Source organism: Takifugu rubripes, chromosome 17, assembly GCF_901000725.2.
Source record: "Takifugu rubripes chromosome 17, fTakRub1.2, whole genome shotgun sequence".
In the NCBI taxonomy this organism is placed as follows: Eukaryota; Metazoa; Chordata; class Actinopteri; order Tetraodontiformes; family Tetraodontidae; genus Takifugu; species Takifugu rubripes.
This window is the reverse complement of record NC_042301.1, coordinates 14,904,570-14,925,087: the sequence shown is the minus strand read 5'-3', so window position 1 is coordinate 14,925,087 and position 20,518 is coordinate 14,904,570. Positions and strand designations below refer to the sequence as shown.

The window sequence follows — 20,518 nt, the reverse complement described above, 5'->3', positions numbered from 1 at the left end:
ACACATAATATGTTGACAAAACATCATAGAACAAAAGCACTTCTCAGCCAACTTATTTTTTTCTTTTATATCGATGTCAATCCAGGCTAACGTTCAAGGACCATGATTCTCTCAGGGACAAATCTATTAAGTCATTGTCTGTCCTCATAGGGTTGTTTATTGTCAACTCAACCTTTGTCCTTCAGTTTTTATCAATTCATACATCCATGCTTCACCTACTTTGTCCCTTAGCAGGGTTGCAGGGACAACTGGAGCCTATCCCAGAAGTGAAGCATACTGCAGACAAGTTGCCAGTTCCTGGCAGGACTAACATATTGTTACAGTCATACACACCTAAAGTCAGTTTAGAGTCACCAATTCAGAAAACAGAAAAGCCTTTTGTCCCCTGAAGATTGGAACTGGGAGCTTCCTTGCCGAGAGGCAACAGTGCTAACCCCTTCAATGCAGTACATCATTTGTCTTCAGTGAAACAGATATTACCTCTCTAAAAATGGAAATGAAAAGACCCAAAATCTCAGTTCTTTCTACCTATGAAGAATGAGGATTTTAGCACAATATTGAATATCCGTGTAGTTTGACTATGAGAAAATGGAGAAACTTCATTTTTGAGCACAGTGTCTCCTTCCACAGTGCACTACTTCTCGCTGTTAACATCGCATTTTAGAGATCACACAGGAGGTGACCCTCACATTCCTGACAATGCTTCTCGACAATATGAGTGGGCTCATTCAATCCTCAAAGCTCTGTGAAGGTTTCGATTGGTAGAACCTGCTAAATGTGCCTTTTAATCTCTTCTGATTTCAGACTACTTACAGCAATACGGGGAACAATTTAGGCGTTGCCCATTTTTTAATGCAGATTTTAAAAAATAAATGAGAAATGCACACCCGGGGGCTGTTTTTGTGATTATGGGATTTTTCTATAATTTAGAGTGCCTGTAAAATATAATAAATCACTTCTAATAAAACGTAATTAAACTGGCGCTTAATGGCAGTTTATAATGGCTTATAATCACACAATACACAGACACATGCACAAAACTGAACCCAAAATAAGAACGATATAAAGGCTGTAAATCAGTTGCCACTGACCTGCATTGTTCAGATTGGTATAGGACATGTTAAGCATTTTTACAAAGCTCCCAGAGCCGCAGCACAGACTGGCCTGTCACTTTCTGGTCTACATTCTCAACAGTGGAAATTTAAGCCAAGTCCAGACAGACCATTCCAAAACACTATTAGCCATATCATGGTTGCTGCACATGAGATAAACTGTCTGTATGAATATGGAATTTTTCTTTTTCTTGCCAGCTCTGAAAAACAACCACATTGGAGTTGGGAGGGGTTGTACGTGCAAGGCATTGAGCTGGTCAGAAAGCACATTAAGGAGGAGATAGAGGCTTCAGTTCTGCGTAGTGCCTCTTCAGTTCAGGGGAATCACTTAGCAACACTCTCTGTGGAAGAGATTTCTTCCTTGCTGGAGAAAGTAGCGATAAAAACCATCCCTCCTGAATACAGTCAAAGTGGTTTTATTCAAGATACTCCTGATTCCCAAGATGGGAGGGAGGCCATGCCATGCATGCCATATTAGGATATTGATGTGTTTTGTACACCCGGGCAATTGGTTCAATTCAACTGACCTCAAAGACATTTATTAAAACACCCCAGTATGACCACACAAAAAATCTCCTAGATTCCCCTTTCAGAGGGAGAATTGTAAAGCTACTTACAGAATACGTATTCAATGTAAGTTTCAGAATGAATCTAGAAAAACTGTTCCTCCTTCTCAGACCATCTCCTTTATACTCCTCTTTATAGTCTCAAATCAGGCAAGAGTGAGATTGAGTGAGTAAAGGTAAAGGGCACGCAGAGACTGTTTAGCCCATTTTTTGTTTTGCTCAGACCTTGCCAAAGGGTATTAAGGCTAATGGCTGCAGACCTGGTGGTGGCTCCAATAGGACACGAGGGGAACGCAGCACTAGGTAGTGTCTCACAGACTCGAGACGAAGGAGAAAACTCAGTGTTGTCTATTATTCCCCGGAAGGGCGAATACCAGCTAGGGGTTCCACCTAAGGACCGTGGGCCTCCCTCTGGGCATAAATGAGCTCATCCAAAATGCAAGATGCTCTCTCACAGGACATGGTGGACAAGGGAAAGGTTTTCTTGTCACCAAAGTATAACAGCTTTTTCTGCATGCCATGTTTGTTTTGAGGGGAAGGTCATGGGGCAGCATTTCTTGATTTACTGACTTATGAGGGAGGTACACCATCAACCGCTGCCTCCATCCTGGGACCTGCCTACTGTGCTGATGCCATTTGGTCACACCGTGTGAACCACTGGATCGCGTGGGCTTGAAAATGGGAATTTTGGAGACAGTGTTATTGCTGTTGCATGCATTAGATAAGCATGCAGGGGAGATTCATGCTCTTTCTGTAACCCAGGGATGTACTAAGTTCTCATCATGGAACATAAAGGCAACTTTGCAAAACAGGTACATGGTGCATGTGTGAGAAATCTGGTTCTGCAGTCATTGCTGATTCCCAAATTGCTGGGAAGATTTTTGCAAGTTTTCTGTTACCGAAGTGTAACTACAGCTTCAAAAAAAGGTCTTGCACTGTTAAAACTTCCTCTTCTAGCTGAGCTAGCCAAACAGATTCATGTAGCTATTAACCCAGAGTTGCAGAAACCAAATCTTGCTTAGCCTGCACTCGTGGTCATCTAATAGAAATTCGACTGACACCCTTGCGATCTCTTTGTCTTGCACTTCCACTTAAACACACATTCAGAGGAGTACGGTGTTTAATTAAGGCTGAGCCACACCAATGATCTGTACATGGGTAATTAAATGTAATCTCTGTGTCTCTGAGTATGAGCATGTGTGTCTGTACCTGTGTAAGTTTGTGAGTGTGCGTTGAATGTCGGGAGGTCAGACCGGTGCAATGCCACCTTCCCATCCAGTTTATTAATTCAAATGTCCACCTCTAATTAATTTCAAACAGTGGATTGTGACCGTTGCCCTGGAAACAAGCTGCGACTACTTATTACCTGCAGAAGCGAGATGTGAGCGGACAGAAAACAGTGACAAAGTTGTTCCACACGATTTAAGTTCTTTTTGAATGGAAAGTGGGATAATGCACATTCTTTGCACTTTGCCATTCTATAACCAGCAATTCCACAGTGTGCATCTTCATCTGGTGCTCATATTTCTCCAAGTTAACACCTTAGAACACCTCCAGCCTTGGTCAGTACCATCAGAAATGCTTGGCTAATACAGCTAAAGTGATAATAGGGTAGGCACCTTCATTGTTTTTACATTTCTGCACTTCTTTACCTGACGAAGCCTGAAATTTTCAGAAATATACATCAAAACCTATGCATTTAATCTCAGCTGGGTATTGTTATTGGCAGGGAGGTTAACATGAATCCCTCTCATGTTTGAGCACACGTCCTACACATTTCATTTGATATGGTGATTACTTTTAACAAATGCTTTAGCGGGTTGTGGTAAATGCAAAGCTTGGCTGCCGCATGGAACATCTCTGTCTTAAATGTCCTGTTAAATATAGACCCTCATTTTCCCCCACAGATGATATCGCTGGAACTGGCTGTGGGCTAAAAGATAATTTTGTCTGTTCAAAGCTATCTGTTCACTTGATCATCATGCCAATTACCTCACAGAGTCGAGAAAAGGGTGGGGGGGTGGGGGGTGTGTGTTGAAAATCTACTACACAGAGAAGATTCTTAGAGTTTAAAGTAAAGCTGTGCCATTTTCTAATTTCTGATTAAATAGAGGCTGTGGCACTATAGCTGAGGCAGTTTGACTAACACAGGGAAGCTAAATATGGTCTTTACATTGAATTTAGGCAATATTGTCTGGTGGAAGGGATCCCATCTAGTGCGTGCGTAAATCACATGATAAATATGGTTCTCGCACCCAGTTTATAGCCTTTTGATCAGCTGCTGCTGTCAACATGGAATTTATGGCTGTGCATATGCTGCCAAGTACCAACAATTAAAGTGATAAAAGGAGGTATTTAAGAGCTGATTCCCTAAAAAAAAAGCATCCTAATAAAAACAAGATAAATAATGCATAGCAAATAAAATGTGATTTACATATCCTGTTAACCTAACTTGCATACTTGTTCTGCCAGTATCTGAAACAGTGTCTAGAATTTTCTAGAGGGCACAAACCAGATTTTGAGTTTCCGTTGTTGTAATGACATCATTAGAACTCTAAGCTTTAATGTACCCTGGTATGATGTGCTCTTTTCCGACAGTCAAGTTTTGTGATTAAGGGATTTGTTGTGACTTTTAGATGATGTGACCCGTGAGACAGAAGCTTAAGGAGTGGATCTATAAAATGATCTTTGGGAACAATAGATTAATATTCACATTCATGTTGTCCCTTCTTTCCCCCACAGGCCAGCCCGACTTTAATTCTCCTGACATTCTGAAAGGCTGTGAAATGTTAATGGGCACTATTTTTACATTGGCCATGACCCTGTCGAGATTAAGGCACCTATTTTTATAAAGAGGATCCATAGTGGGAAGGGCGTTTAGACTTTTATTGATAGGTTTGGACAAATGAAAAACATTACACCCATGCTCAAATGTGCCGTTGCCACATTCTGTGATAAAGACTTGGAAATAACAGACAAACTCGAGCTCTGCAGTCGTCCACTTCCGCCAGACCCGCAAAGTCCAAATCAATAAGGGGTTGGAAGATAAGAGCCATCCTAATGTTCCGTTAGAACGTCCTGCCATCAAATTACAGGTCCAAGGCTGGAGAAGTTTCAGCTAGCTCAGATCCCCAGAGAGCAAGCTCAGAGAAAAGTATGAGGCGGAGAAAGAAAGTAATAAATCTGAAAATGACAAACAACAGAAATAAAGTTAAGGTGTCCTTCCACCTCCGCCTACTGTTCACTTTTCAGGGTTCTGTCTAAGGCTACATTCAGATGAGGCAGGCATCTCATTTAGAGATGCTTTCAACTTTTTTTGTAATATTTAGTGTTTAATTATCATTCTCATCCTTCAATGTATCTATTCACAAGGCTTTGTTCTGTTGCCATTTCCCCCCATCACCCATCTCCCTCACATTTGTGTTGTATGTGGTACAGAGCCATTGTTCCACCAGCCGTGCGCATTTTCAAGCCTTTATTGTGGCATCTGCACATAACTGGATCTGTCTTCATAGATCTGGCAGAGCAACAGGAGTGGGAGAGGGGAATAATCAAAAACCTGGGAGGAAACAGGGGTGGGGGTGGGGGGCTAAAAAAACAACTGCAAAAAAGAAAGCTAAAAGTTAAAATCTGGAATCGAGGGGCAAGAAGAAAGGGTTTTCTTTGTGCCTCCTGTGGTGCTGTTGGGTCTTCCCGGGCCAATTAGGCTGAAAGCTTCGAGGCGTGTTTGTGTCACCCTTATACATACAGTATACATAGAGCCTGATATTAATGCTGTCATGCCAATGCAGCATACACAACAAGCTGATGTGAAAGCAGTACAGAAACCCCAGCCAGCGGGAGGATCTGTTCCCAAGCCAAGTCTCCCATCAACCGGCACTTCAGGTAGAAATTTACTAGTCCAGGAGTTGTATTTCCATTACCAACATTCAGAGGCTATTAGAGAGTAATTATGTAGAGACCAATGCCTTCCGTTCTACTGATGCTGCTCTTTGGCAAACATTTTAGACTCTGCACACATAGAAATTGTACATCAAGGTTCCCTGGCAGCTAATTTTGATGTTTGAAAGGGAACAGATGGAAGGGTCTTTCATCACAGCCTCCAGTACGAAACACTCGCAAATTAGCAGCCGGTACTCAGAAGTTGACTCCTGCACCCAGTGCAGGACAATGCTGTCTTTTCATTTGCTTAGAAGCTCTTCAGGTCAAAGGCCAAGCGCCAGAATGGCCAGCAAAACTGGGTGACGTGTTTGATTACCTGATGGATGTGATCGATAAGCACCCAGTCAAGCTGCTCATTTGGGGATTTCTCCGCGACCAAATCTGTTTCCTGCACTTCCTTGTCATGTTCATGCGACTGACTCATGTATCGTCCCTCAGCATGTTGCCAGATCATATCAAGCGTGCAGTGCAGTATTTTCCAAGTGCTGGCAGAGATTTCATCAGCTGCGTTATGTGGTCCAACAGTAGTTGCCCCAGGTCCCGTGTCTCTCAAGAGCTTTGTAATTACCTCCAATTTCCTGAAGAATGCGCCTTGAAATTCTTGTCAGGTACTTTGTAGTACTTCCTGCTCGGAATGTACCATCACAATGCTGCCAGATATCCCTGCTTGCTAACTGGATGTAGCCTGTAAACATGTTATTACATCAGGAACATATATTGAAATAGCCAATTTCAAGTGATGCTTCTAGGACAGAGCTGTTATCCTGGGAGCCTTCATTTCCATTAGCTGTTGGGAGTTTCCAATTGTTTCAGCTTCCTCCTTCATTATTGTTTTTACCTGTTCTCGGTTTTTTATGTGTTTTACTTCAATAGGAAACTTTCCGTCAATGTTTCTTCACAACTGTTTTCTTTATCTCCCTTTTCTCCCTTTTCTCCACCTGTTCTCGTGTGTGTTGTCACGCCATCTTTTTGCAGTCAGCTCTGTTTTTGTTCGACAGTGGACTCGTAGGTGCTGACATCCTGAAAATATGGAGCATCGCAAATTGCTTTTCCCCCACACTTGAGCCAAGTCGTTATTTCTAGTTACACGCCAATAACGGCTCAATAACTGTGTTGGTAAAAAATTTGCTTGAGTATTGCAATTTCTGGGAGGCTCGTTTCATTTCTTTTTTTGCTTTAACCAACTGTCAGCCCGCATTTCACCTCATTATTGCGCCACAGCAACTGCGGCTAATCCGTGGCTAACATTTACATAATTATAGACCCTTCACAAAAGTTGCCAGTAGACACTGAAGGAATATGCATGTAAACGCTCAAATACGCATCATTTTCTGAAATGTGGAGCTTTTGCAGCTCAGATCAGAGTTGTATGCAATTACTGGCCAATACAAACAGACCCATCCAATGTCCCAAGGGAAGGCTGAAAAGAACATTTCATCTGTATGTTTAAACAGTTGTCTTTTACATTTATGAAGTCTATTTAAAGGAACAACAAAGAGCTAGAAGGCTTCCATTTAATGAACCCAACTGGCAGCTTGTGACAAGGATGTTAAATAATGCACTGCTTCACAACTCAGACCATTTCATTAATCACTGAAAGGCAAATACGCACATTCAAACCTCCCAATCCAATTTATGTATTGATCATCACTGACATTGTGCTGGGGGTAAATAAGCGTTGATAGGTTTGGTTGTTCATAATGCACTTAGACAAAGTGTTTTTCAAGTGTAGCTTGGTTTGGATGTGTCTATCCGGCGATGCCAAACTGTGTTTTGAAGAGAACTGAGCTGATCTAGCTGAAAAGTGATGTGCTGCAGGGGCCAAAGTGTATTCACTGAATTCAGCCATGATCGAGTGTGCTTTGTGCACTAAAAAACGCCCCCCCCCCTTCTCCCCATCGCCTCAGGTCTAGCATTTTTAGACAAAATTTTTAAAAGGGAAAAAGTGCTTGCCTGCTGAGAATAAAAACAGTTTTGAAAAAGAATTATAGTGAGAAAAGACTTATGGATAAGTAGAGCAGGTGGTACCATGAAATTGCTTTATTATCTATTCCTAATAACTCTAATCTGTTTTTGCAGCTGTTTTCCTTGTGTTTCCTCCCAAACAATAAATTATGCCCAGTTCCACATTACATTGATTGATGCATGATAACTCTTAAGGAAGGATCTTGTCTGTTGGCAGTGCAGGCGAGGCCACGCGTCTGCATACACAATAACTCACCCGGCGAGATTGGATCTCTTTGACGTATAACGGCGACAAGAACTCAGACACTCCCTCCAGTCTGACGCCCTCTTTGGTCACTCGCAGGTTCCCCATACCGTCCTACAGAACACAGAGAGACACAGAGCTTTGGTTGGAAATGAAAGAATAAATAAGTTCACACAGTCACACAGTTGAATCATCATGGTTATTTTATCTTGAGCACAAGTGTGCTTCAAAAAGTAAACAAATGTGTTTACATCATGGAGCATATTTTAGCATTTAAAAAACAACAACAATGATAATGGTATTTCCCATTGTCCCATCCTTCCCCCAGTCTGCCGACTTGGGACACTGGTTTTCAACCCAGTCCTACAGGGCTCTCAATCCAGCCGGGTTTTCCTTCCTACTAGGTTAACATCTTATACCTGGTTGTCTTTTGTACAACTAAGTATGATAGATAACCCGGAAGGACTATAGGACTGCGTTGATGACCCCTAACAAATTACCCATTATTTGCATAACAGCATTTCAGAAACTGTTCTATTAATATCTGAAAGCATAAAAAAATGTCTTAAAATGTAAAAATATAACAATCGTGCCTGTTGTGTTAAGTGTAAGTTAATAGCAGACACTGACTGAACTCAGAAAACCTCTCCAGACCCCGACAGACCGGGCCTGCTGCAGCACTGCTGTGTTCCCGTCACGCTCGCTCTCCTAAGCACCGATTTGACATGGTACAGTAGCCGCTTCTTGGCTCTGTAAAGACCCGCACTAGTCTGATACCCTGCATGGCTGTTTGAAAGGAATTGAATCTTACCATGTAAGTCTGATCCACAAATCTTTCCAACATTTACTCAAGTGGAATCTGTGAATTTGCCTTTTTCTCACCTTCCCCTCGGAGAGAGGTGGCCAACTGATTGGTCCCTTAATTAAAAGTGTAACTCTTCACAACCGTTTGAATACTCTGCCCTGGTAATTCACTTTAGTTTACTCTCTGTTAAGATAAATATGAAAATGAATATCAATAAAGTCTACTGAGAAAAACCCGAGATGCAATTGAACCCAGATGCCTCTTGCTAGGTAACTGTGCACAACACTGTAATGCCACGACGACCATGATATATTCTAAACCTTAAATGAAAAATTATGCCTGAGCCTAAAATGGAGCACTTTAACCCTATGGTCCTACTGTTTGCTGATTGACCCAAGGCAAGAAGATGAAAAGAAGTATGCCTCAGATCGATAAGTTCAATCAGCCAGAGGTTTTCAGTGTTATTAAGTCCATAGTCATCCTGTTGAATACACAGCGGAGGCCACTGCCTATTCAATAAGGGATAAGGCAAGAAAGCCCGAGTGGCTCGCCCCGGTTTTATAGACTGAAACAGTCCAGGTGCATACAGAGCACACGGGCTGTGCAGGGAGCGCAGGTTGAACACATTCCCACGTCCTGCAAAGCCTGCGTGGCATCTCTAATCCCCCTCTCAGTCACGCTCGGGCTCTCCATTTTGCAAAAACACGAAGACGATAATGTTAAAATTAATCAGCTGGTTTTTATTCCAACTTAGTGCTCAAGTGCCCGGCAGACAAAATCTAGTGCCGATCGAACACGACAGCTCTCCGTCTTCTCCTCTCTCTCATTCTCCCTTCCCTTTCAGATCAGTGTGCGTTACTGGCAGCGGCGCTCAAACGAGCAACGTCCCCAAAGCTCCGAGGACAATGGAGCTCCATCAACCCGCTGAAGAAAATGGGCAAATCTGTCCGTTCATTCATCCCTCATTGTTTATGTCGCTCTCTTGCTGGATATTTCCAGAACTGTCTCTGTCCAACCCCCACCCCACCCCCATCCAACCTCACTACTTTGCTTTTATCTGAAATTAATTTTGGAGAGCCGCTCAGCCGTGGTGGTGCACCTTTAAGCAAGACGGGCTTCAATTCTGAATCGAATGCTCATTGCACTGAGAGGGCCATAGAGCCAGGATATAATCAGCATTATGAGGCACAAACTGACCTGAAACTATTTCTTTCACCCGGACCCAACACTGGATCAACTGACTACAGTGAGATATTTAATTCTGCAAAGCGTATATCGCCATGGTGATTAAATCAAATGCCTTTGGGTCATGGAATTCTTCCTGCAGAACATCATTTTAAAAACCAAAATAGTTTTACCAAGACCAAAAAGTAATTGTTGAACTGATCAAGACCACGATGGCAACTGCTTAGAAGTTTTGGAACTGAAGGATATCATGATAATAACTGAAAGGAAAATGAAGCCAACTCATGAAAACACATGTCTAGCTGACCTTTGACCCAGGCCCAGCTCGTGGTGTGACCGAGGTGTATCAATTTTACTAGTTAATGGCAGCTCAAGCCTTTATTTTTTGCAAAAGAAAAAGCAAAAAAGAACCTGCCGATGTTTTTTATTTCGTACGTACTTCCTGAGATTTACTTAATATTGATTTTGCTCACTGAAGGACAGGCTCTGCTCCTCGACAGATTTCTCCCTCTTATTTAAATGTCAGCAGATCTTTTATCCATAATGGCCAGAGACTTTTTAACTTTTCGGCAACTTCATCCATCTCCTCCAATCAGACTGATCAATGTGATGATATAAGCTCATTAATTGTGATTTTAAGAATAATTCTGTTATAATGCAGAATTATAATACCTGTAATTATAATACTTCTTCAGGCAGTGGAGGAGTAAAAACTATTCCGTGAAGCTGAATGTAATAGTTATTACCGTGCACACAGCTGTCTATTAAACGCCACACCTGCTTATATCTTAGACTCAACATATTCTAGCTATTAAAAGGGGCCTTGACTCAGAAGTGACACAATCAGTGGCTGATTTATTTGGTAATCCAGCTCCATGATGTTACAGTTTCATAATTTCCAGCGTTGTGAGAGCTCAGACCTCGCCATTCCCCCCCAAGTCATCACCGACTGCCTCAGCGGAGGTAATTACCTAGCATCAGAAGGATATGTGCTACACTGCTTTAAGCTTCCTCAGTGTTTCTACAGAAGTGACAGATTGGATCCTCCAGTACCTCTTGGTGCTTTTTATTGCAGCTCCCCTGTCAAGATGGGTTCCACATAAATCTGTAAACAGACTCAGTCATTTGGAATTATCCGGATTTTTTATTCATGGAAGCTAAACTTCCTCAATGAGACTTCAACACACCCAAGGGTGGGCAGTCTACTCTCGCCCTGAATGCTCGAGCACCACGGAGCTCTGACCTGAGTCCAGATATTTTCAGCTTTCAACTGTTTTCACCTCCACCTATTCAACCTGTCAGTGTAGCAGAAAAGATTCCATCATTAATGTGATTAATCTTATCCAAAATGTGTCAACAGTGCTGCGCCATTTAAATTAAATTGTTTGTGACGCTACTTGCGGTGTTACTTAGGTTTGTATACCTTTGACACTCCGATCTCTTAATTGATCAGTGTGTTTACAGGGACATGAGTATCCTGGTTCCAAACGATGTCCTTGTTCTGAGCATATTTGTGGTACAGTGTTTAAACACAGAGAAACCCAGTTATTTACATCTTTCTTTACATGACAAATATGTCATCCTTAGTCTTAGTATTACAATACAGAAAGTGGAAAATCTGACTTTTCATTTTGATTTTAAAAATAAGTATTGTCGATTCACATCCAGTCAATGTTACCAAAGGAGACCTGACTTGCTCCCATCTAAACATTAAAATATGAGTACCCTCTTCATTATTGAAAGACAAAGCTCAGTTTTCTTGGAACCCCAAAAGTATGAAGTACGATTTTTGTTCCGCCATGATTTGTTGAAATGTGAAGCCAGGAAATCCAAAAATCGAGATTGCATGTTTACATGCACAATCCCACAAAGGTGATACTCAAGATCACGTAAGCGGAGGTTCATTTTGGGGAGAACTATTCTTTTTAGTCTTCAGTTGCATTGTGAGGCTGTTTTCGGTAGGTCGGGACATCTTGCTTCGTTCCCACGAATTTAAAAGTGCCGTTTTGGGTTCGGCATTTAGTTTTGACGCTTAGGGGTTGGACGATGCATTTGGTCCATGAGTTCTTACAAAGTCAAAAATACAAATGAGTGTGTGTTCATGTGCCTGTTTGTGTGTGTGGCTCAAGGTTATCTGAGTTTGTCAATGTCCTTCCCAGTGCAAGAGCGGCAGAGATAATGATGGATAACCTCATCATGCCAGGATCCACTGGAAACCTGTCCCAGTTGGTGCAACCATACCAGATGTAAGGTTACCCAGAGAACACACACCGGTCATACATGTGCTACAGAACATGTTGATTTACCTTGACTTCTGAGTGTCCAAACACACCTGTACAACACGGTATGACCCACATAGCACATAATAACTCCACACATCTCCGTAGTGATGGATCGGCCCGAAAAGTATTTTGCAGGCGCTTGTAATACTCTGGACTGTTGTAATTTTTCATACAACCTTTCACGTCAGGTAGGAGACCATAGAGAGGGAGAGCAGAGTCACCTTTGCCTAAGTGAAACTGCTGAGGAAGTGGCGGCAGGGCTACTCATATTAGCATGTGATTGCTGTGTCCTTTCCCTTTTTGACCTTTTTGATCACTCTGAAGACATACATTGGTTTATATTCCTCTCACTGGACTGATTCGGAATTTTACTTACCAATTCATGAGCATGTACTTTTTATCTTTAAAAGGTAATTTGTTTTGTTTTTTAGAAGGTTTTGTGTGTTCTCGCTTAAGCTCAAACTCACCTTTCAGTTGTTTGATTCCTTTTTACATTTCAGTCAAAAATTAATTTTGGCAAATGCTGACGTGCAGCTATTGTTAGCATCCGTCCCTAAATAGAACAGGGAGTGATTCGAAATAGGTAACAAACGTGCCAAACAGCGCTATTTTTGTAGTAGCCATATTATCGATGGTTTCACTGGAAACAGAGAGCCAAGACATGTTAACAGCTCCCCCAGGGGTGTGTGCAAACAGTCAGTGCATGCATAGCATCCTATTCTTTATCTCTCTACTTTCCTCTCTACCTCTCTCTCTTGCTCCTTTCCTTCCACCATTTTCCTTATCTTTCTCCTTTCACTCTTTCCTGAAATTGCACAACTTCCCTGATCTCCGGGTGCTCTGGCACGGTACTAAGGCTGCCAGGTGGATTAAGGGATGGTTGCTTCCAGAGTTAAACCATGTTTAAAATTGAAATATGGTGTGCTGCTGCATGTTAGGTAGTCAGAGTCATTTTCTGTACCAGTAGTTTGAGGTGCTTTTAGAAAGCAAAAAAAAAATAAGAAATCGATTTCTGAGCTCAGATTCAGCCAAAGTACAAATGTGACAATTTAAGTTTTAATGGATGCAATATTTGAAGCTGCGGTTTGGTGGAAATTCAAATGCAATGCAATTCAAACCGCAACCAACATGAAAAATAATAGTATAATCCACGATTAACTGGGTCGGTACTCATTCACTGGAGACAGGGGCTGGCACCTGGTTGCAGGAAGCATTAACTATTCATGCACTGGAGCCATAACTGAGGGTTCAGTATCCTGACCATGATCCCTTCTTCTCACAGTGACTCCAGGGTTCAAGGACCGAAGCTCACTGAGCTGTAACAGTCGCAACTCACTGATCACTCACTGACAGGATCATGCAGGCCATAAAAATGCTGAATAAAATGCATAACTCAAAGGCAGACCAACACGCTCGGATACGGCCAGACAGCCTCCTCTGCTGCCAAATGTGCAGGAGAACGGTCGGAGGCAGATGGAGACGGAGCTCACGGGCATGAGGGAAGGAACCTAGTAAACATGGGGCATGAACACGGTGATTTAGAAACCACTGCTCTTCAGAACAAAGATAAGCTCTCTGATGGCGCAGAAAGACAAAATCCATAACGCTGCCAGCCAGCAGACAGAGGGGTACACCAACTCCAGAAGAAATGATTGTAGACCAGTACTCCGAATCTGCTAGTGAACAGATTGCTAATGCTAACAACTTACACACAAGTGAATGCACATTTTTGGAGCTTTTGCATACAGTGAGAGGCAGGTGGAGGGATATTAACCTTTCTACTGCAAGACAATGAACTTTATATCGTGTTCTACATTTGCTCCGTCTCCCCAAGCCACCAAAACACCTCTGATGGACAAATGACAGCAAAGAGCCTCCCACCGCTTCGCTCGTGTCGTGCAGACTCGCTTGGTCGCGCAGTCGCAAATGAGATGACAAAAGAGTGACATGACAAGTGCAGTTAGCGTCACCTTTCTTTTGCTCAAAGCTGTATCCCACTTCACCTCTGCAGCCAGTGGTCTGAGTGATGGGTGACAGCAAAGGTGTGATGGGTTTTGGCGCCGGCGTTTGCTTGCCTCAGCTGTCGCCTTGCTCTCACCCTGTGGACCATACTGAAATAAATCTAAAATATGACACAATGCAGCAGGTACCACAACCCCAGATGATAGCTTACTGCAATAATTGCTTTGATCTAGCATAGCGGCTAACAGATCAAACGTGTTCTCCTACATTTCAATTATTCTACGTCACATTTGCATTAAATATAATTATTAGATTTTTCTTTTCACCTTTGAACCAATGTGCTGTTGTCTCACAGCTCTGATTTTTTTCCCCTGAGAAAAACCTCCGCTTTCACTCTTTCACATGTCATGGGAAGGCAGCATGTTTCATTAACATGACACTGGGAACGTTCATTCAGCCCACACATCCATGCTGAACGTTTGCTAAACAGCCTTGAAGACAATTGAAATGACAAACACAATGACTAATATGAACTAGGTAATATTCATCCACTCTGCACTCATTTATTTGCTTCCAAAGGAAAAAACTGCATTAAATCTACACCACATCTGTGTTGGCGATAAATGTGGGCAAAGGTCTAATAATCCTATTAGCTTTGGGTTTGTTTGCTTTTTACCGTGTTCAAATAGAGAAGAAATATTCATGTCGCACTCGCAAATTCCGTTTGGAATTAATGGATTTTTCTTTGCAGGAACAGAGTTCAATTATCAGTCAAAGGTGAAGCCGGGGTGACGTACCCTCCTAAATCTGCTGCCATGACCTCAATCCCCCTCCAGAATCAGAGAAAGGTGGCGTTCAGGCCAAAATACTTAAAGAAACGCTGGGTAAAAACGCCCCGATAAAGAAAACACGCATGCAGGACGTGTCCAGAGCAGATTAAATTGCTGTTACACACGTTTTGCGAGATACTTGTCCAGAAGGTCATCAGCATTACAAATAAAATGAGTATTTCAAGTAAAAGACCAGAATGAAGACAACATAAATTATATTATTTTATTGCCTGGAACAAATATATAACTAAGCAATGAGGTAAATAAAACAAACGATGTTAAAACTGCCCTTGTGTATTTCCCAGATGCTCAGGGATGATAACTGCTGTCGTTCCCTTCCATTTAACACGTAATAACGGAAATGATATGTGACACTGCCTTTCTTGAGGGACATCCGAGTGGCTCTACTCAAATTGGGATGCCAATGACGGCATCGGCTCTCCTCTTGAAATTGATATGACCTAAATACCAAATGTAGTGGAAAACATCACCGTGGCTATGCTACACAAGGACAGGTTAAGGTAGATGTGTGTCCGTCCGTGTTAATATCAGGGGGCACAATTTGTGTACGTTAACGTTCTGGAACGCACCCAAAACTGGCAACATTTCTGTGAAAGTGTTTCGTCGGCCAAAGAGCCGAGAGTTCAAGTGATTTTCGATTGATTCAATTTAACGTCCCCCTCTAGTACTTATGCAAATGTTTTCCATGTTTGTCCCACTACCACCAACCCGCATCACAGTTTCTTTGAAGTTTTTCAGTTAATTGCAATGATTTCATTACCTGAAATGCACTGAATGCAAATAAACGTGCTTCAATCTCTTCCTAGTTTTGACTTTTCCCCTCTTACCTGCTCTCGGGGGGTCCTCTTTCATCAATCTCTTTTGTCCTCCACCTTTTTACAGCCTGATTTAATAAAAAGAGGTCCAAACACAGTGTGATGTTCTTGAATCAAACTGCCAGTGAGCTCAAAACAGGAAAAAATCTTTGGGCTTAAATTCTCATTTTAAGACCCAACATCTGTCCAACAATTAAATAATTCAGTCCAGCCATCATCTGGCTTCCAAGCACAACGCCCCATTCTATGTGGAACTCAGACGAGAGCTTTATTGTTATAACAGTAGTAATAACAGTGGTATTTGCCCATTTGGAAATTTACTCTGGTTTAGTACGCAGAGCTGCTTGTTGGGGATTCTGCTGGTTAAAAGAGGTCCGAGACGCTCGCTCACACTGTCCTCACGGAGGTTCTGTCACAGAAGATCATTGTCAGAGGCAATGACAGCTCCATAAACAAAAAAAAAAGCTGATTCCAGAACTCAGGGGAGCTTCACAGGAAGTGGACGAAGGCTGGAGTCAGTTCATGAGGAACTACCACACACCCCTACATGGGTTACATTGCATGTCATGCAAGACACAACGTGACATTAGAAGATTCTTGAAGAGGGTGGTTCAGTGTCTAAAGTCTTCTTTTGCTAATTTGTATTCAGATATCAAGGTCAAGAGAAACAGTGACTTTGTATTGACGAAAAATTTCCAGTCGGGGAAGATTTGGCCCCCAGAGTCCAGAACACACACTGAGTGCGTAAATGAATAAACCTTTTGGGAGTTTGCCAGGTCTTCACAATATTTTTGATTGGCCCTTTGCAATATTCTCATAGATGAGCTCCAGCTTTTTGGAATTTCACAAGCAAGTTATAGGCCCCTACCACCGCTACATGTAAGGCAATTGGAATATATGAAAATGCAATATGTTGACATTCATATGCAAAGATTAGCATAAACCCATAATAAGTGCGTGTGTGTGTGTGTGTGTGGACCTCTTGGATGACAACACTCTTGTTTGTGTGCCATCAGTCAGTGTGGAAGAACAGGAATGTGAGGTGCAGAATTAAAAAGAGGAGAAGGGAGGCTAGATAAAAGCACATTTGAGACACCCACATGGGAGTGATGAAAGAAGATAAAAAGTGAGGGAAAGTAAGTTCCAGACGCAAAGCTTTAGGGGGAGATACAAGACAAAGAAAGGGCAAAACTGACAGGAGTTGATACTGAGAGGGGCCAGTTGGAGCGAGAGTCTCAGGTGAGACGGTTTACATTAGGAAGAAGGAGTCAGTCTTAAATGTACATGCGCATACAAGCACACGCACGTAAGTATGGAGTCACCTTGGTGCCATAAGCCTCTTTACTACTTGACGGGTGTGCTGCACAGCCGAGCTCGCTCATAAGCTTGTAGCAGTCAGCTAAAACTTCAAACGAGGCCTCTCAATATAAACCAGAAATACATAAAATATGACCAACCTCTGACAACAGGCTCTGTGCCCATGAATAAAGAACTGTCATGAATCTAATACAAAGTCACAGACAAAAAGTTTTCATTTCACTTACAACATTGAGAAGATCACTGGAATGTTTCCACTTCCACTGGTGAACTTTCTAAGCTGTACAATCAACTGTAGAAAATCTACATGTCACCTTTAAAATGGGCTACATGTTAAACATTGATTTGAAAGGCGACATATTTTTTCGAGAGGCCACGGTGAGCTGCACCAAAGTCATACATTAGAATCAACAAAAGCTAGAATGCCTTTAAAGAGTTCAGCTCAGCGTTGTTCCATTCACATTCATCCGTGTTTACAATGAAAGTAAAACATATAGAGTGAGCTGAATTCTGGGACAGGTTGAGTACCTTGGTTGTCTTCCCTGTCCAGGTCTGTGTTGACTCCCATGACCTTATTACCCTCATGCCCTTTATCTCAGCCTCACTGGCTCCTCTCCCCTCAGGTACTTATACCCACTTTCCTTTGTACAGTACCATCAGGTCTTGTTGCAGAATAAACTCATATTCATTAGCAATAAAACCCCTGTACTGGATCTTAAGATGATGAGTGGTATATCCACTACGTGCAACAGTCACCCTTCATTTTGCTGTGAATTTCCTGTCTTGTGATGGTTCCCCGACGTGTTACAATGGCCATCTATGCCAGGTGTTTTTGTTCATTAGCTGGGCATGGGTGGGCATTTAGGCTAAAGGGTGAGAGGAAACAGTGTGGGGGGGATACCCAGAGGATATGAAGGACAGGTCATCTGAACCACTCGCCACACTCACTGTCACTCTATAACAGGCTCGAGCAAGATCCACACTTCTAATTGGAACTTAGAGGGTCTAGAATCCTGCTGACCCTCTCAAAGACGCTCCATTGACCCCTGAGTCCTTGGCTGAGCCATTGTAGTCATAGTGCTCTCCAGGAAGATTCTGGATCATACATATACAGCATCTCTTAATAGAACTCTATTTGTCTTGTTTCACTGCATACCTACCCTGAAGGTTGATGTTGTCATGGCAACTCTTATGCCCTCCAGGACGCATCTTCAAAGGATGGTGCTGTACAAGACAATCGGTGTTCTGGGTGATTTTTATCCACATGCCCAACATCAAAGTTAGGTTGTCGTTACAGTTTGATTACTAACACACCACAAATCATCAACCAGAGAAGTTATGTACATGTCAAGGTACAGAAATCAAGTAAGATAAGATTTCATTTAAGAATCCAGAGCATTGGGTAATACCCAGTGCTGGGTATTCAAAGTATGTAGATGTGAAATGCATCAGAGCACTGCAGTACAGGAAGATTGTAATTTATTTTAATTGAAGATCCTATCTGGTCATTCTTAAAAGCCACTAGATTTTCAGACTTTTTAAATAAAGATTTATGTTTTGTTTTTTTTAAAGATCTGTTAGGTTCAAACTGTTCATATAACAATGCTGTAACTACCTATTATCACTCCTGACCAGAACCCTGCCCTACTTTAGCTGATGTTCTATCACCTCAGGATAGCAGGGGACAACCTGAACATCCTGTGACACTCCATCCCCCATTTTCTTATATGTTCCTTTTGTATATATCATGCTTTGTTTTATCATGTGACGCTTACACTTTATCATATGACGCTTACACTTACGCTTATTGTAATCTTACATGTTCGTGTGCTAGTATAAGAATAAACCTCACCAGGGCCCACACTGCAGATGTGTGGTTGCCCTAGCAGCAAGTAGACTGAAGCTTCCGTCTCATTCCTCTGATGGCAACAACACGGGAAGAAAACTGATCACTTTCTCCCCAACAAGATCTCTTCTTGAAGTAAGCCACTCGGTGCTGCACACTTTTTTGTCCTTTTGTCCTTGACACTTGTAGTCTACTTGTAGACTACTTCAGAGGATCCCTCCTAATACTCTTCAATCCCCCTCAAATCAGTGACCGGGACGAGAACATCAATCGTTATATCGTACCACATGCGGGTCAGGTGGAGGCGATGACGAGGCAACATGCAGCCAATGGCATTTGAGTCTTTCACATGTTTCGTGAGGTTGCCTTGATTGATTTACCCTCTGACTCTCACTAGTTCTGACTTCACGTCAGCACAAAGGCTTCAAAGTAGCCACAGCATTGATTGACTGACACGCTGTGGCCGCGCAGACGTGTCCATATGTTATCATCAATGCTGCTGGATCACCGCAGGGCTGCATTCTCTCGCCTCGAAAGTTCGTGCTACACCAAAGTCATCATGAGTCATCATTTGGAGCATGATTTGATTTTGCAAATAGGGACCTGTTGGACTTGGACAAGACAATGAGGATGTGATTGCAGCATCTTCTGACTGCACCCAGAAGGGGCACACCTATGAGGAAAGTAGTTTTCAGGGAAATATACAGGTAGGTATTTCCAAATGCATTCATTTTTTACCACCCCAAAGTTCTTTTTAACAGGGAGCAACATGTAGAACTTAAACAAGATGAAGCTGGTCTGAATGGGAGACAAAGAACACATTGTCAGGCAATGCAAGCAGATATCCAAGTGCTTTTTTGTGACAGATATTTTAATCCCACTTCATCACAACTGGATGATGCATGGCCAGTGCTCTTTTTGCCCATCTAAAATCCTTAACTGCACAAAGGTGCTTTACAATTTTCTGTGACATGCAGTGACTCCCTCATCTCTCTGCAGCGGCTACAGACACGGACGGAAAAATTTGTAGTATCAATAGAGGCCGCTCAAGTCATCATCTCTTTATTAAAGAAAGTAATAAAATCACTGCCTCACAATGCGAGCAGTATGCGTGCGTGCGTACGTGTGTGTGTTTAACATAGAGGACAGGAAATTGCCAGCAGAGTCATCTGAAGTCAAATGCTTTGTAATAACACCAGGAAAGGTTTTCCCTCCTTCCTCATCAGTTCATCTCACATTATCCTGCGTTATCAAGTCAGCATCGACCACCTACCGTTTTTTTTCTGACTCTATTCCCTTAAATGTTAATTTATAACATTTTTCATCTGTCCCCTATTTATGTCCCAATTCACCTTCCCCCCCACCACAAAAAAAAAACATAAAATTGCCCCCCGACCCCCATATTATGTATTAAATGTTTGGCATCTTAGGCCACTCTTCCCCTTTTCCACAAGAGGGCGTCACACTTGAAAACCCCTCATCTTGCCTCCTCTCCTTCTCAGAGGAGGAAAAGCAGGCAGACAAAAATCAAACCGATCTGTTTTGATCCCTGGAGTTTTCAAGCAGTATGGCAACCTTCCCACACAGTCATAATTTCTCCTGATGATGACATTATAAAACATAAAA

The 20,518-nt window shown here is 42.3% G+C and overlaps 1 protein-coding gene across 3 annotated transcripts in view; it reads right to left on the bottom strand.

The window, feature by feature from the left end:
• LOC101073851 (zeta-sarcoglycan) overlaps positions 1–20,518 on the bottom strand; it is a 182,081-nt gene that overhangs the window by 50,245 nt on the left and 111,318 nt on the right. For all 3 annotated transcript variants that reach the window (XM_029851179.1, XM_029851180.1, XM_029851178.1), the window contains exon 3: positions 7,842–7,943. In XM_029851179.1, the coding sequence (XP_029707039.1) occupies positions 7,842–7,943 (102 nt within the window). The remainder of the gene's footprint in view (positions 1–7,841; positions 7,944–20,518) is intronic.